The 14583-nt window shown below is 48.4% G+C and overlaps 1 protein-coding gene across 1 annotated transcript in view; it reads right to left on the bottom strand.

Annotated features, from left to right (window-relative positions):
* The window catches only part of LAMA5 (laminin subunit alpha 5), a 164485-nt gene that overhangs the window by 61554 nt on the left and 88348 nt on the right, over positions 1–14583 (bottom strand). Inside the window, 9 exon segments of the mRNA XM_065414983.1 lie at positions 2045–2179; positions 3148–3282; positions 4208–4345; positions 5722–5862; positions 8123–8185; positions 8673–8807; positions 9534–9624; positions 10525–10643; positions 12252–12367. Of these exon segments, the coding sequence (XP_065271055.1) occupies positions 2045–2179; positions 3148–3282; positions 4208–4345; positions 5722–5862; positions 8123–8185; positions 8673–8807; positions 9534–9624; positions 10525–10643; positions 12252–12367 (1073 nt within the window).

Below are 14583 nucleotides of genomic sequence, written 5' to 3'. Positions count from 1 at the left end.
TTTGCTGTGAATGCTAAGCCAGCTGGCCGCTACCCAGGCTTCTACATTTAGCAGCGTGCAAAAGGCGCGATGCTGCTGTTTTGTTGCTTCAGGGAAATTGTATCACAGAACATTTTTTAATGAGCGGTAAATTCTTGCTGGGAGGCACAAGTGTACATCTGGCTTTCCAGTCTGACTGGGGCAGAGCGGGAGATTCTGCCCAGGGCATGACGGGGATTGTTAATAATACACACTGCACTGCAGCCACCTGCACTGATGCAGGGGCATGATTCACATGAGCAGCACCGCCCTATGCGCTTGATCCAAAGCCCTTTGAAGTCAATGGAAAGACTCCAATTGGCTTTGGATGGGGCCCCATGCAAGCAGCCCCACTGAAAATCAGGGTTGGATGGGGGAGTTACGTGAAATTAACAGGCCTGATTCTCATTTAATTCTCACCCCTTTTCCATGACTGTAGCCCCACTGGCTTCAGCAGACTTCCTGCGGATTTAGGCTGGTGTCACAGAGCAGAGTGAGATACAGTGGGCTCACACACACAGTAAGGGGCTACTCACTGTGAGTACAGGCAGCAGCACTGGACTTTCTGGGTACATCTACACTGCAATAAAAAGCCCATGGGACTGCCTCAGAGCCCAGGTCAGCTGACTCAGGCTCATGGGGCTCAGGCAGGAGGGTTAAAAATTGCAGGGTAGACAGTCAGGCTCTGACCGCCTACACTGCAATTTTATAGCCCCGCAGCCCAAGCCCGAGTCAGCTGACCCAGGCTAGCCACGGCCATGCCATGGGTCTTTTATCGCAGTGTAGACGTACCCACAGGGGGCATTCTGATCCTGGAAGAGGATCTAGCCGAGTGATGTCACAGCTGGGAATCCAGAGAGCAGGGTGTTACTGGGAGGTGTGCATTTAAAACTTGCTGCAACTGAACCTTCTGGCTAAGGGATAAAAACAAGTATTAACATTTTGCAGATGGGCCTTCAGAGCAATTAAAAAGAAGATCTTCATCGCATTTTATAAACCCTTTACAAGCCGGCCGTTTCCTGGCCTGTCTGAAGCTGGCGAGGGGTTCAGTACAATCCCCAGGGAGGCCTGTTTCCCCTCAACTGGGCTGGTGGGTTCTCGGTTTTCCAGCATTCATTGTCAGCAGCTAAGAACAGCTTTGATGCGCTAGAGCCATGAGAACGATCAGACTAGCTCTGTCAGAATGGCCCTGCGTTTTGATTCTGATGGGGTTTGCACCCTGGAGTTTTGCTCAGGGAACTCAGCCGAAATGGTGGCTTTACCTCAAAATTATGCAAAACCTCTGAGCTTTACACAGCTTCCACTTGAGGCCAGAAATCCCCCCTCCGCACCTGAAACCCGGCCCAGGTGGAGTGATATATATTTGCGAATCCCACCTTAAATCTTTGGGTTTGAGTGAAATCTGAACATACAGTTTGGCGTTTCATTCTGAAAGCACGGCACAGCTCAAAACATGTGACTTTAATAAGCTACTTGACTAGAGATGGCCAAACACTGGAACAAACTGGAATAATTCAGTGTGCATTCTCCTTCAGTCTGCGCCGGTTTGGGGGGGGAATAGGGCTCTAACTCTGGATTTTGGTATGTCCCTTGGAAATTCAGCTCCTGAATTGTACTTTGCAGGTCCGTTCGTAAAACATTCCATGTATCTGGGGGTTGAGACACCAGAATGGGCAGACCTGGGCCCCTGTAATTACCAATTACCAATGAACTCTATGGGGCAGACTCCATGGCCTTTGCATTAGCATTAGCGATTGACACAACCTGCAAGAGAAAACGCTTTTGTGGGATAATGTATTTATTCCAACAGGGGAAGAAGAGTAAGTAATAAAAACTGACTCCTCCTGTAATAAAGACCCAGTCTGAATTCTAGTATAAAGCTGGGCCCTGGGGAGAGGAGAGAACAGGGTGAGGTAAAGGCAAAGCAATGCAAAGCAAGTAGCAGCGTGTATCAGTCCTGTCTGGAACACACTGCTTCTACTCTGCAAGACCGTAAGCAAAATCTTCCATGTGAAGGGTTACTCACGTGTGCAGCTGGGGTACCCATAGAAGCCTGGTGCACACTGGCTACAGGTGTGCCCGGCGTAGTTAGAATGGCACCGGCACTGACCAGCTGGGCTACAGTTGTTATCCACCGAGCCCCGGGGATCACAGGAGCAAGCTGCAAAAGAAGGGTGCACGAATAAAAAGAGAAGTTTGAGAAGGAGGACTAGCGAGCACAGAGACAAATAATCAGACCCGAGTCTTTTCATCTCTTTGCATCACTAGTTCTGTCAATCCAGCCCAGATTTGTAGCAACCCAAAGCATTCCCACTGGATGGCTATTCAGTGATCCAGCTGAACTGAGTGACAGTTCTCAGTGGACAAATCCCCACTTCACAAACACACACAAAATTCACTGCAGTTTAAATGTATTTGGCCCCGTTTGCCAGCATCTACGGTGGGACCTGGAGGCTGACCACCCACAGAAGTGATCCTTTTGGAACAGAGTCGGAGATTGACAGATGGTGCAGGGCAAAAGTTTAAACCTTGTACTAGCGCTATCTGTGCGGACGCGTCGTTCAGTTCCAAGGGATCTCTTCGGGACTGTTCCCCAGAACTAAATTCCCTTTTAAAAAAACATCACAGTACCATGGGATACTTCTCCCTGAAGTCTTGGCCAAACCAGGAAAAAAGTCTCCAAGATTTTACAGCCCATTCAAAGCTCACCAACAGGAAGAAGTTCAGGAGGTTAATGTGTAAATACAAAAACATATGCTGGAAAACATCATCAGAACAGGAGTTCCATCAAGAAAGACTGACAATGACAGCTTTGTGTTCCAAACACTGACACCATTAATGACGTCCAGATCTAGTCTGCACTATTTATAATGTAAATCAAGGGGGTTTGGGCCAAGATTTTAAAAGTGACTAGTGATTCTGGGTGCCCAATTTACAGCACCTCAAAAGGGTCGTGACTTTCAGAGGATGGGAGCTCAGCACTTCCTGTAAGTCAGGTCCCACTAAGGGGTCTCGAGTCGAGTACCCAAAAACCGAGGCACTCAAAATCACTAGTTCTTTGTCATCTGCTGACACTCAATCCCATCTGCATCTCCTCCCAGCTCCCACGAGCCACTGTTTCCACCATACCTTGGCAACGAGGGTAGGAATGATATCCCATGCTGCACTGATCACAGCGAGGCCCATCAAACTCAGGCCTACAGAAACATCTCCCGCCTGAGTCACAGCCTCCTGGCAGCGTCCCCACGGCACTGCACCCGCACACTGCAAAGCAGAGAAAAGCCAGTGGGGAAGGGGTCTGGAGCTACGTCACCCAGAGCACGGGGCAAAGCTTAAGGTACAACAGGGAGGAAATGTTTAAGCCAGAGTGAGAATGTTGGCACTAAGTGCCCAAGATGAGTGTTGGGTGTACGGCTCGGTGCTTGAATACCGAGTGTTTGCATCCCTCCACTAGCTCCCTTTTTGCCATCACATCAAACAAACCGTTTCTCTTCACTTTCAAGGCCCTTCATGCCTATCCCCACCCTACCTACCATCTCGCACAGCCTAGTGAGATGTCAACTCCCACCTCCCAGTTGGCCCCTGATGTATCCATTGCCCATTTGTTACATTTTCACCCGGCTGCCCAAGCCATGCGAGGAGCTCAACGAACTGCCGCACAACTAATACATTTTCCTTCTTCAAAACCCTCCTGAAAACTCTCCTGTGCTGCGATACCTACGCGGGTTAGGCCGCTGGTGGGCTGAGATGATTGCCTACCACGCTGACTAATACTGCCTCAATTTCCTTGTTCTCCCCCGTTTGTCTGTATCCACCTACTGGTCCTGTCATATACCTAGACTGTAAGCTCCTCGGGGCAGGGATTGGTTTTTTTTTGTTCTGCGTCTGCACAGTGCCTAGTACAACAGGGTCCCGGGCTATGACTGGGCTCCTAGGTGCTCTGAGAATACAAACAATAACTAACAGTAAGTGACTAGACAGAAGTGATTTGCTCTAAGGAGGCTGTGAAGGGGGGGGGGGGGTGTCCTGCAATTGCAGTCACGTATAATGTGCTTTCTGCCACAACACAAATAAGTAATACTAAGTCCAGAGGGTAAACATCCCCCTCTCTCCACAGCAGGGAATCCCACCCCACCCCCAACCCACACACACACACACACACATCTGAGAAGGAAGAGGAGTTACGCACATTGGCAGAGAGGGTAGCTGAAGTAGCCGGGTGCACACTGGTTACACGAATACCCTTCGAATCCAGTTCGGCACAGGCACTGGCCGGTCTCGCTGTCGCAGGTGCCATCATACTGGCCAGAGCCTGAACACTGGCATGCTGGAAAAGAACAAAGGGCCCCCCATGAACTGCTAGTCCCTGAAGCACTGGGGGAATCAGGAGGCACCTTTGCGGTTTCACAGCCCTGGCTAATCCCAACACAGCACCAGGCCTCTTATTAGAGGCTACTCAGATTCAAACTCTTTGGGCTAGCAAGCCGAGATTTCATGAGACAAATGCAGATTTTGGGGGGGCAGGGGGGTGTTTGTATTCTGGGGCACTTTGCTGGGTGGGGGGCGGAGGTCAGGGATTGGGGGGGGGGGGGGGGAGGAGGGCAGTGAAGCCATGGAGCCAAAGCTCTGTTTTATTAGAATCTGTAGCTGAAACGCCTGTCTGTTCCCCGAAGGCCGAGGAGGAGTTCTGCAGGATGGCTGGTGGGCACAGCACTGCAATAAGCCCCCAGATTCACCGTCCTTGGGCTTAAAGCTCTCGGCCCCTTTATGAATCAGCAAGAAGTGTCTCCTCACGGCAGTGAAAGGAAGCCCAGGCCTTTAGCTACTTTTCCTCCCCAGCCTGCCTGTGCTCCCTCAGGCGTCCTGCCTCCTCATTAACAACCCATCAGCCTGGGCGGAAGCAGAAAGGTCAGGGATGGGGGGAGCATGTGGAAGGACCCCCATGGAGCTGGAAGAGGCTGGCAATCGGTGGTTGGAGGATGGAAAGAAAAGGCTCAGGAGTTTCAGGGGAGGGGAGAGATCAAGGTGCTTTCTCAGAGGCTCAGACAGAGATGAGGGAGCCCTGTGCAGGCTGAACCCACGTCCTGTATACCGGCCTGCTGGATGAGCAGGGCTGCCCTTGGGACTGCATTCGACTCATCTCCCAAGATGGGGCCAGAATAATAAAAGTCTCATCTGTGCGAGAATTACAACTAAAAGGCTCCGCTCCCCACCAGGATTTCAGTCCTGGGAGCTCACTAGGTGTCGACGCCACAGGCCTTTGCTAACAGTGTTAAACCCCGAGCAGCCCCAATGCCTCTCAGGATGCAGGAGAAGAAGATATAAAATAAACTGACATTTGAATGGGGGAGGATGAGGGAGGAATGTAACCCAAAGTGACCCCTCATCCATACAGCAGTTGAAGAAACCGTGTGGGAATGGTCGTAATGCACTGTACTGCTGGAGCGTCTGAGCCCACTGTTGAACTGATGGGGAATTCCTGCAGAGTTCCCCAGCAAGGCCAAGGGAATCCAGCTGGGTCAGGGCTGTTCTAGCAAATCTCAGCAAAAGTCATGGGAATGTGTTACTTGAAGCAGGACGGAGGAATTCTCCTTTCCCAGCAGGGAGAGGGGCACGTGTTTCTAGCAGCGCAGTTCAGAACAGCCGCCAGAGGCGTTTGCAAGAACATCAAGAAAACCGGCGTGATAGGCCCAGGTCACTCACGCTGACAGCCGGCTCCGTAGTGCCCAGGAGCACATCGATCGCACTGAGCTCCCTGGAAGTTGGGTTTGCACACACACATTCCCCTTTGAGAGTCTTTGCGGCAGGCATTCCCTTCCGTCCCGGCGGCGTTGCAATCGCAGTCTGCAAAGAGGACGACAGGAACAACAGAAGGCACTTAACAAATCTCCACCAGCTGACAGCCTGGGCCGGTGGGCAAAGCACAGGAAGCCAGAAACTCCTAGATTCAAACCCCAGTTCTGCCAGTGACTCTCTGTCAGTTCCTCTCTCTCTGTGTCTCAGCAGGCGCTCTGGCTAGAATGCCTTCTGTAAATGGGGATGAGGCTTTGTTCACAGGATACTGTGATGATTCATTATAGGACAGCGCCATTGCCCAAATTACATCAGCCATGCCATCAGGGGCTCGTTCACCTGAACATCTACCAATGTGATTTATGCCATCATGTGCCAGCAATGCCCCTCTGCCATGTACATTGGCCAAACTGGACAGTCTCTACGCAAAAGAATAAATGGACACAAATCTCACATCAGGAATCAGAACATTCAAAAACCAGTAGGAGAACACTTCAACCTCTCTGGTCATTCAGTAACAGACGTAAAGGTGGCAATTTTGCAACAGAAAAGCTTCAAAAACAGATTCCAACGAGAAACTGCTGAACTGGAATTAATTTGCAAACTAGATACCATTAACTTGGGCTTGAATAGAGCCTGAGAGTGGCTGGGTCATTACACAAATTGAATCTATTTCCCCATGTTAAGTAGCCTAACACCTTCTTGTCAACTGTCTGAAATGGGCCATCTTGATTATCACTACAAAAGTTTTTTTTCTCCTGCTGATAATAGCTCATCTTAATTAATTAGCCTCTTAGAGTTGGTATAGCAACTTCCACCTTTTCATATTCTCTGTATGTATATATAGACCTCTACCCCGATATAATGCTGTCCTCGGGAGCCAAAAAATCTTACCGCATTATAGATGAAACCGCGTTATATCGAACTTGCTTTGATCCACCGGAGTGTGCAGCCCCGCCCCCCCGGAGCGCTGCTTTACCACGTTATATCCGAATTCGTGTTATATCGGGTCGCATTATATTGGGGTAGAGGTGTATCTTCTTACTATATATTCCATTCTATGTATCTGAAGAAGTGGGCTGTAGCCCACGAAAGCTTATGCTCTAATAAATTTGTTAGTCTCTAAGGTGCCACAAGTACTCCTGTTCTTTCTGCGGATATAGACTAACACGGCTGCTACTCTGAAACCTAAACCTTCAGATAATCAAGGCAGCTGCTCCATCAGGTTTCAATGGCTGGCTCACAGCAGCATCCCCCCAGTTACACGGTGTACTCTGGTTACCCCGAGGCTGAACAGCACTTCAGAGTTCCACAGAGCTGGGATGCACGAGAGCGCTAACCCAGCAGAGCTCAGTCTCCTGGTACCTTGGTCTCCCTGGTCCAGGAAAAGGGGGTGGGGCAAGAGAAGAGATGAGGAGAGGGAGGCAGAAGTGGGGAAGGGGTGGGAACCAGAGGGAAAGAGAGATTCCAGCTCAGCAAAGAAAAACCTGCCTGGAAAACAACAGAGATTAAAATATCAGAGGGAAGAAAAAGGTTATCTGGAGTAAACGTGAAACAATGGAGAAGTCTGTGGGAAAAGCAGAGAGTCCCAAAAAGACGGGGGAGATGAGTCATGAGCTTGAGGGGTTAGAATTCTACCAGAGAGAGGCTGGAGGGAGAGGAAGGGACAGGATACAAGCGCAGATGCAAGAGAGACAGTGAGTGATTTTACAAAGTTTGCTGCCAAGCATTAAACTACCGTGGTCGCATTCAGACTAGAGGCACATGCCCCACAAGGCAGATTTGCAGCAGTGGAAGGTGTTGGCACAGAGGGTTTAGAAGCTCCCCTGATGCCTAGGAAAATTAGTATGCGCAGATGTAGGAAAGGGATGGTCTTGTGGCTAAGGCATGAGGAGCACCGGGCTCAGTTTCCAGCCCTGCCACAGATTCCCTGTGACCTTGGACAGGTCCCGCAATCATAGATTTTAAGGCCAGAGTGGACCATTATGACCGTCTGATCTGACCTCCTGCATAACACGGCCCACAGAACTTCCCCCAGAGACTCTTGCATGAAGCCCAAAACCGCTCTGTGCCTCTATTCCCCCGCCTGTAAGATAGGAATCATATTATTTCCCTTCTCCCTCCCTTTGCCGTGCCAATTGCAACTGTAAACTCTTTGAGACAACACGACTCTTCAGGACCTACCAGAGAGGGACCCTGGTCTCAGCTGGGGCCTACGTGTTACAATGATAACGAACACTAATAATAATAATTATAAATTGCAATATATGGAATGAACTCAAAAAGAGATAAGGAAAACTGCAGGGCTTACTTATTATCTGTGCAGCCGGAAGCACCTGTTCTCCAGTATCATTGTGAGAGAAAGCTGGAACAGCTGTGGGGAAAAAGAACCATTGCAAACATTACTTCTGTGCTCAGTTCGAGCCCCACACTGGGACTGGCCCAAAACCGAAGCGACTTAAAAACAAATCATCAACACGTGATCAACATTCCTTCTGGATCCCGAAACGTCACCTTCTTCCCAACTTGAAGAATGAGGGCTGAAGATCCAGGATTTAGCCCAAGGACTCCACTGCCCACTAATCCCCAGCTTCCCTGCCAAAGCAAGGTGTGGGTTGGTCTGCAATTTCAGGTGCCGCTGATATGAGAACAATGTGCTGCTTGCTGACAACAGCACAGGGAGAGAGGTGTGATGCCCACGCACTGTCTGCAAAGTTGGCAGCTCTAATTTTAGGCTCCCTGGCAGCCTCTTTGCACAAACAGGGTTTCAATCCTTCTTGTTTCTGACGAACCAGGAGCTGAGGAGTTTTAGTTCCCACACGTCCCCATTGACAGCCCTCCCATGCGAACATGGCACTTACGATAGCAGTGTGGGAAGTCTCTGTATCCCTCTGCACATGCACTGCAGAGCTCCCCGGTGTAATTTGGCTTGCAGTAACAGCGACCAGTGAGGTCCTCACAGGTGCCATCGGTGAACTCCGAGTCACAGTTACAACCTGCAGGGAGAGAGCAGTCACTGGGAGCTCCCTTTACTGAGAGAGAGAGAGACCCTCATTTCCCAATCTGTGTTCACACAAGAGATTTCTAATTGCAACAGCCAGGCTAGCAGCATAGCCAGAAAATTTTAGATACATACTGTGCAGTCCCTTTCAAAAATAAAAGGTATGTCTGTCTCTTTAAAATGGTTCAAGCTTGGCGGAGCTGTTGCTGCTGCATTGCAGGATCTGACGGGAGGCTGCAAAAAGCTGGGCTCTGCCCCTCACAATCTTGCTTCCGAGAGGGTGGCAATTCTGGCTACATTACAGCTAGGGCAGACTCTGGTGAACATGGCAAAAGCCACCAAACGAGGTGGCAGAACTAAACCCACCAAGACTGCCAGAATGATCTGGGTTTCCCATAGAGATGTGCGTGAGCATCTCCTGCTTTGGAAAGTCATCCCCTACTGGGTCAGATGGGGCCACATTTCCACCCCTTTCAGGCCTTTGAACATGCATCCACAGCTGATTGCAACAACAGACACACACTCCTTCTGCACAAGCCAATGGCTGTTTGTGCATGCAAGACAGATGGCCATGCACTTTTTAAGGCTGGCTGGACAATCAGCCCCTGATGATCCACAGCACCAAACACCCCACCGTTCGACAGCGTGGGCTGCTCTCCTCCAGCTGTTAAATGAAAGTCTAGAAGCTGCGTCTCTAGCCTGCAGGGCAGCCCATACTCACGGTAACAAATGTAGGGTGAGTCTATCGAATGGTCAGGGGATTTATAGTATCCAGGGATGCACCTCTCACAGTTGATGCCAGTTGTATGATGCTGAAAAACAGTTGAATAGGAGGGCATCAGTTACTCTGCCCATCAGGAAGGAAAACGTGGTCATCTACCAGACTGTAGTACCAGGTAGCTTCATGACAGGGTAACATTAAGAAAGTAAATAAAGGAAAGAACAAAGATTGCTCAAAAGTCCACTCATGTTGGGTTGAAACTCAGTCCTTGTGAATCCTCCACCAAACCTAGTCTGGGTTTTAGCTCTATATTTTGGCTTCAGGGTTTGTTAGCAAAGTTTCCCAGTTGCCTTGCATTCAGGAAGACAGAAGTAACCCACTTCGTAAAAGCACGGCTAGTCGTGCACTACACAGGTCCCATGCCACTATATGGTACTATGCCACTATATGGTACTTGCTATGAAACTAACAAGTCAAAGGGCTTTTGCTTCACCATGGCAAGACTTTAGTTAGGTGCTGAGAGAGTAGGGAGAGCAGCACGGCACCGATGCTTAAGCAGTGACAGACAAGTGATAGTATTTGGGCCCTGTAAATTGGGATGGGATTTTTCAAAAGCACTAGAATTGGCCTAATTCTGCTCCCATTTGAAGTCAGTGGTCAAACTCCCATTGAGTTCAATGGAAGTGGAGTAAGGCCGATGCCCAGGGCGTATGCAAATCCCACCCTTAGCCATGCATTTCCAAGGTTACGCTAACAGACAGGTGCCCATGAACTACTCCACCACTCCTGCCACTGATGCATGCGCCTTTACCCTGATGCCAAGAGCCCAGATTTCCTGGGAAACTAATAGAAAACATGAGAGCTCCTGATTTGCTTGTTGCCCGCAATGCAGAACTACAATTCAGGCTAACAATGCAGCCACAGGAAACAGGACACCTGACAGTCCATCATGTTACAACAACAACGTGAAATTCCCTCCCCCCGGGCGTACCTGACATTCTATGCAGACACCTCCCCCTTTATACTGGTCGTCATAATTTTTGCTGGCCTTGTGGCGATCGACCTCTGGATCATAGTAGCAGTCGTAGGCATGACCATTGCAATTGCAAGCTGAAAGTATAAAGAGACAGGAGCTCAGCAGGTATGTTCCTCTGGGTTATTGATCACCATTCTCCAATTAAACAATTAACTGATGTATTTCAACTCCCTGATGAAGGGTTGAGAGGGACTGAATAAGTCTGTATTGCATGGGGGTTACATTTAAATGAGGGATGAAGTGCAAAAGGGGCTGAAGGATCAGTTAATCACTCAAGCTTTCAGATGTCTCCAGTCTGCAAATCAAGGCTGGACGCCTAGGGAGAACAGGCATTCTAGCAGGGCTTTGGCATTTTCTGCAACCAGAAAGCATCAAGGCACAAAATGAAAAAAGGCGAGCCCGAGCATGGTGGGAGGGGAGAAAGAAAAGTTATCCAAACTTTGGGGCCTCCAAAGTGGTTTGGAGCGTACATGCAGGCCAGTTCTCAATGTTATCCAATCAGAGAGGGGCTGAGCCGTGAAGTCCAAACACATGGTGAGAGAGTGTTGGGGGGGTTGTTGTTTTTTTAAAATCCATGGGAGCAAGATCCAACAGCCCACTGCAGAGTCCCTACATTTATGAGATCATGTGATTTAACTGAGCTTCATGCTTCACTTTCCCAGCCCAGCATGAATTCCAGTGTTGGCATCTACTGGAGGGTTCTGGCTATCCAAATAAAGATGTAAGTAGATCTGAATGCAATTTATCTTCAGAGCAGGACTGAGCAATCAGGTTTATTGTACAAAGTTTAGGACAGAGGCAGGAAGGGGACCAGAATTAGCACTCAGTACAGATTAAGCGGATATCATTGTAGAAGCCTTCACAAAACAGAATAATCCACAACACAGACTGCCCCTCTTCCTATACTTCTAGTTACGTTCACTAAGTCTGGTACTAAAATGCAGGGTGCCCATAGGATGGTTTGAAGGACTGGTACTGAGATTGTAAAACCCGGCAATGGTATAGGACAGCCTTTCAACGGAATTATGGCCGCTTTCACTTCTAAATCACCGATTCAAGTCCCAATCAGGGTCTGCAGGGAGCAAAAGTTGTTACCACCCAGGGGCTTGTCTGAAATGGCTCAGTGATCTCAGTCCAGTCCCCAGTGGAAAGGGGAACAAGTCACAAAAACAACACTACAATCAACAGCTTTGCTGCCAGTCACCCCAGAAGAAATGCAGTCTAACCCCTCTACAGGGGATCCTTCCAGGTCAGGATTGCGGTTCATTGGTGGAGCAGTGTAAGGATCGTTAGTAGCTCCCCTGATCATGCTAGATGTTCTACAGATAAAGGACTTTACCTTCCAATGCTGACAATCCCGCCATTTACAGGAGCACTGAATTCTCACCAAGGACCAAAAGAGAGACTGCCCATAATGCCTGTAGAGGGAGATTTAATGCAAGGCCCCATCAGGGGCTCCAAGAGGGACTTTGCTATGGATTCCTTCCTCAAGAGGGACTTTGCTATGGATTCCTTCCTCAAGCACGAAGCTTTAGGAATGGGATTCTATGGCAGAGCTTTGGGGCCGACCGCAAAGCTTCCCACTTGTGGGGGCAGTGGAGTTTGTTCATTCCATGTTTTCCAACCACCTAAACAGCTAGAGAAAAACAAAAAAGGGAAAAACCCAGCCCACAACAACCTACGTTGGCATTCATTAGCGCTGTCAGTTGTAGCTGGTTTCCAGGGTAACTGGTTGAAGCCCGGGCAGCAACGATCACATGAGCCGCCACAGGTGTTGTGTTGACAATCGCACTGCAGCCTGGAAAATGAAAGGTGAGTGAGCAGAGTAACTTCGAAGCCAGGTCACTGAACGCCGAGGAATCCACTGACGCCAGGACTTGGCTGGGGAAATAACGAGAGCTGGCCAGAAAACAGAAATCCCTTCCCAGGAAAAAAAAACATTTTTTCCCCCAACAATGTGAAAAGTCTTGAACTGTGATAAAATGTTAAAATCACAAACATTTTACTGGGAAGCGATTTCAAGAACAATTCCACTTTGGGAGACCCACAGAGCAGCCTGGGCTCTCTGCATCTCTGGCCCCAGAGCTGGGGGACAGGCAGGAAGGCAAAGAGCCAGGGTGTTCAGCATCTGCCAACATCCTTCAGACAGAAAGTGAAACCGACAAGAGCCTTCCAGGCAGCCATCATTTCGATTTTCCCAGTGGAAAATGAAATTTTTTGCAAAACTGAAAATTTCCCACAGAAAATTTCAATTTTGAGAAAACGTTTTATTCATTCTAGAAGAATCCCTGACCAGCCCTAGAAGTAACAGCACAAAAGGAGCTGGTTCAAACACCCAGTGGGGGAGCTTCTCTTCAGGCAGCATTCACAGATCAGGGCACAGATGCTGCTTTGTGCAAGCGTTCGGGTTTGGGAGGACAAGTGAGAATAGGTCATTTATGCCAGGCTATTGATGCCCAGGGCTCTCTGCAAACACACAGGACTAGGTCCCTGCCTGGAGGAACTTGCAATTTAGACAGGTACAATACAAATGATCAACACTTTTCATTCCAGACAGCTTTTCAAAAAACAAAAAAAAAAGGGCTTTTTCAAAAACAAAAGTTTGTGTGTATTTTAAATTTACTGATTTCTGGACAAATACAAAACACTCCCACCACCATCACATTTTTCTCTCTCATTTCCTTCCCTCCCCACCCATTTTGCCCTGGAGCAGAGGAGGGGGGAGTGGGGAGGAGAGAAAGAAGGGAAGAGAAACAAAACACAAACATTTTTTCAATAAAAAAAAAATAAAACACCAGAAATTTCCAAATATTTAAATAAATTGAAAAAAATCGCAATTTGTTCACAAAACAGCCCCTTTCCCACCCATGTCTACAAATGACTGAGGTGAAATACGGCAGCAGGGAGCAGACAGCGCGTATGACAGGGATGCAGTGCTGGAAGGCTGAGTTAAAGAATTAACAGAGGGATCTGAAATTGGCCTGGGTGAGGTTTTTTGATGCCTGGGAAGTGGAAACATGTCCCCCAGAGCATAAGGGGCAAAATGACAAAAAATAAAGCATAAAGTCAGGAGTGGGGGAGACACGTGCATCATAAGAAGAAAGGTACACATACTGGGTGAGCAGCCTGAAATGAAAGCAGCATCTTTCAGTCTTCAAGGCTGACGGACGATGCATTTCCTGGTTTTAGTAGCTAGTGTAAGTAGCTTTGCACTGACTAGACAGGCAGCCCAGGAGGCGCCAGGCAAGAATTCTCACTAGTCAAGTGAGGAATCTTGTCCCACTGCACCGCAGCGGTAACTCATTCTGCAGTGACATCACTGCAGAAACTTCCACTTAACAGAATATTATAGCCGTCCAACAAAAATGCTTTCTGTTGTTTTAGACTGATGGTAATACGGTGTGTTCTAGCTTTTATCTGTACAATTACTCAGTTCCCCTCAGGGCATGTCTGCTACTCCCACCTCTCACTCCCGCAAAGCTCTTCCATTCAAAGCTGTGTGTTTAACAATAAGTATAATTTCTAAATACACTGGAAACAAACAAAGCAGTGATACAAAAATCAGATTCCGATATACAGCCATATTCTTCCACTGGGCTACTAGAGCTGTGCTGTTGCCTTGCCTATCCATATTTTTAAGATGCCTGATTAACATACGTGAATATCACAGAAGTCCAGGTTGGGATGGTCATATGGGACAAGTGAACCCATTCAGATATAGTAAGAAATTACTTGAAACTTTGGCCAAAACACAAGCAAAACCTTTCGGAGGAGAGCTGAAGAAGTTTGCCTAAGTAAGGCAGTTTGACTTACTGGATATACCACTGACTGAAACTCAGGAGACCAGAGTTCTATTCCTAGCCTGGCCTGCTGGCCCATCTTGGGCAGGTCCCGTCCCATCTCTGTGCCTCAGTTTCCCCACCTGTAAAATGGGGATAATGTGCTTCCATTTGTAAAGCACTTTGTGACCTACTGATTAAAACTGCTATACAAGCTAGGTATTATTATTATGGC

This window comes from Emys orbicularis, chromosome 12, assembly GCF_028017835.1.
Source record: "Emys orbicularis isolate rEmyOrb1 chromosome 12, rEmyOrb1.hap1, whole genome shotgun sequence".
Taxonomy (NCBI): domain Eukaryota; kingdom Metazoa; phylum Chordata; order Testudines; family Emydidae; genus Emys; species Emys orbicularis.
The sequence above is the reverse complement of the archived record's forward strand: the minus strand, read 5'-3'. Positions and strand labels throughout refer to the sequence as shown.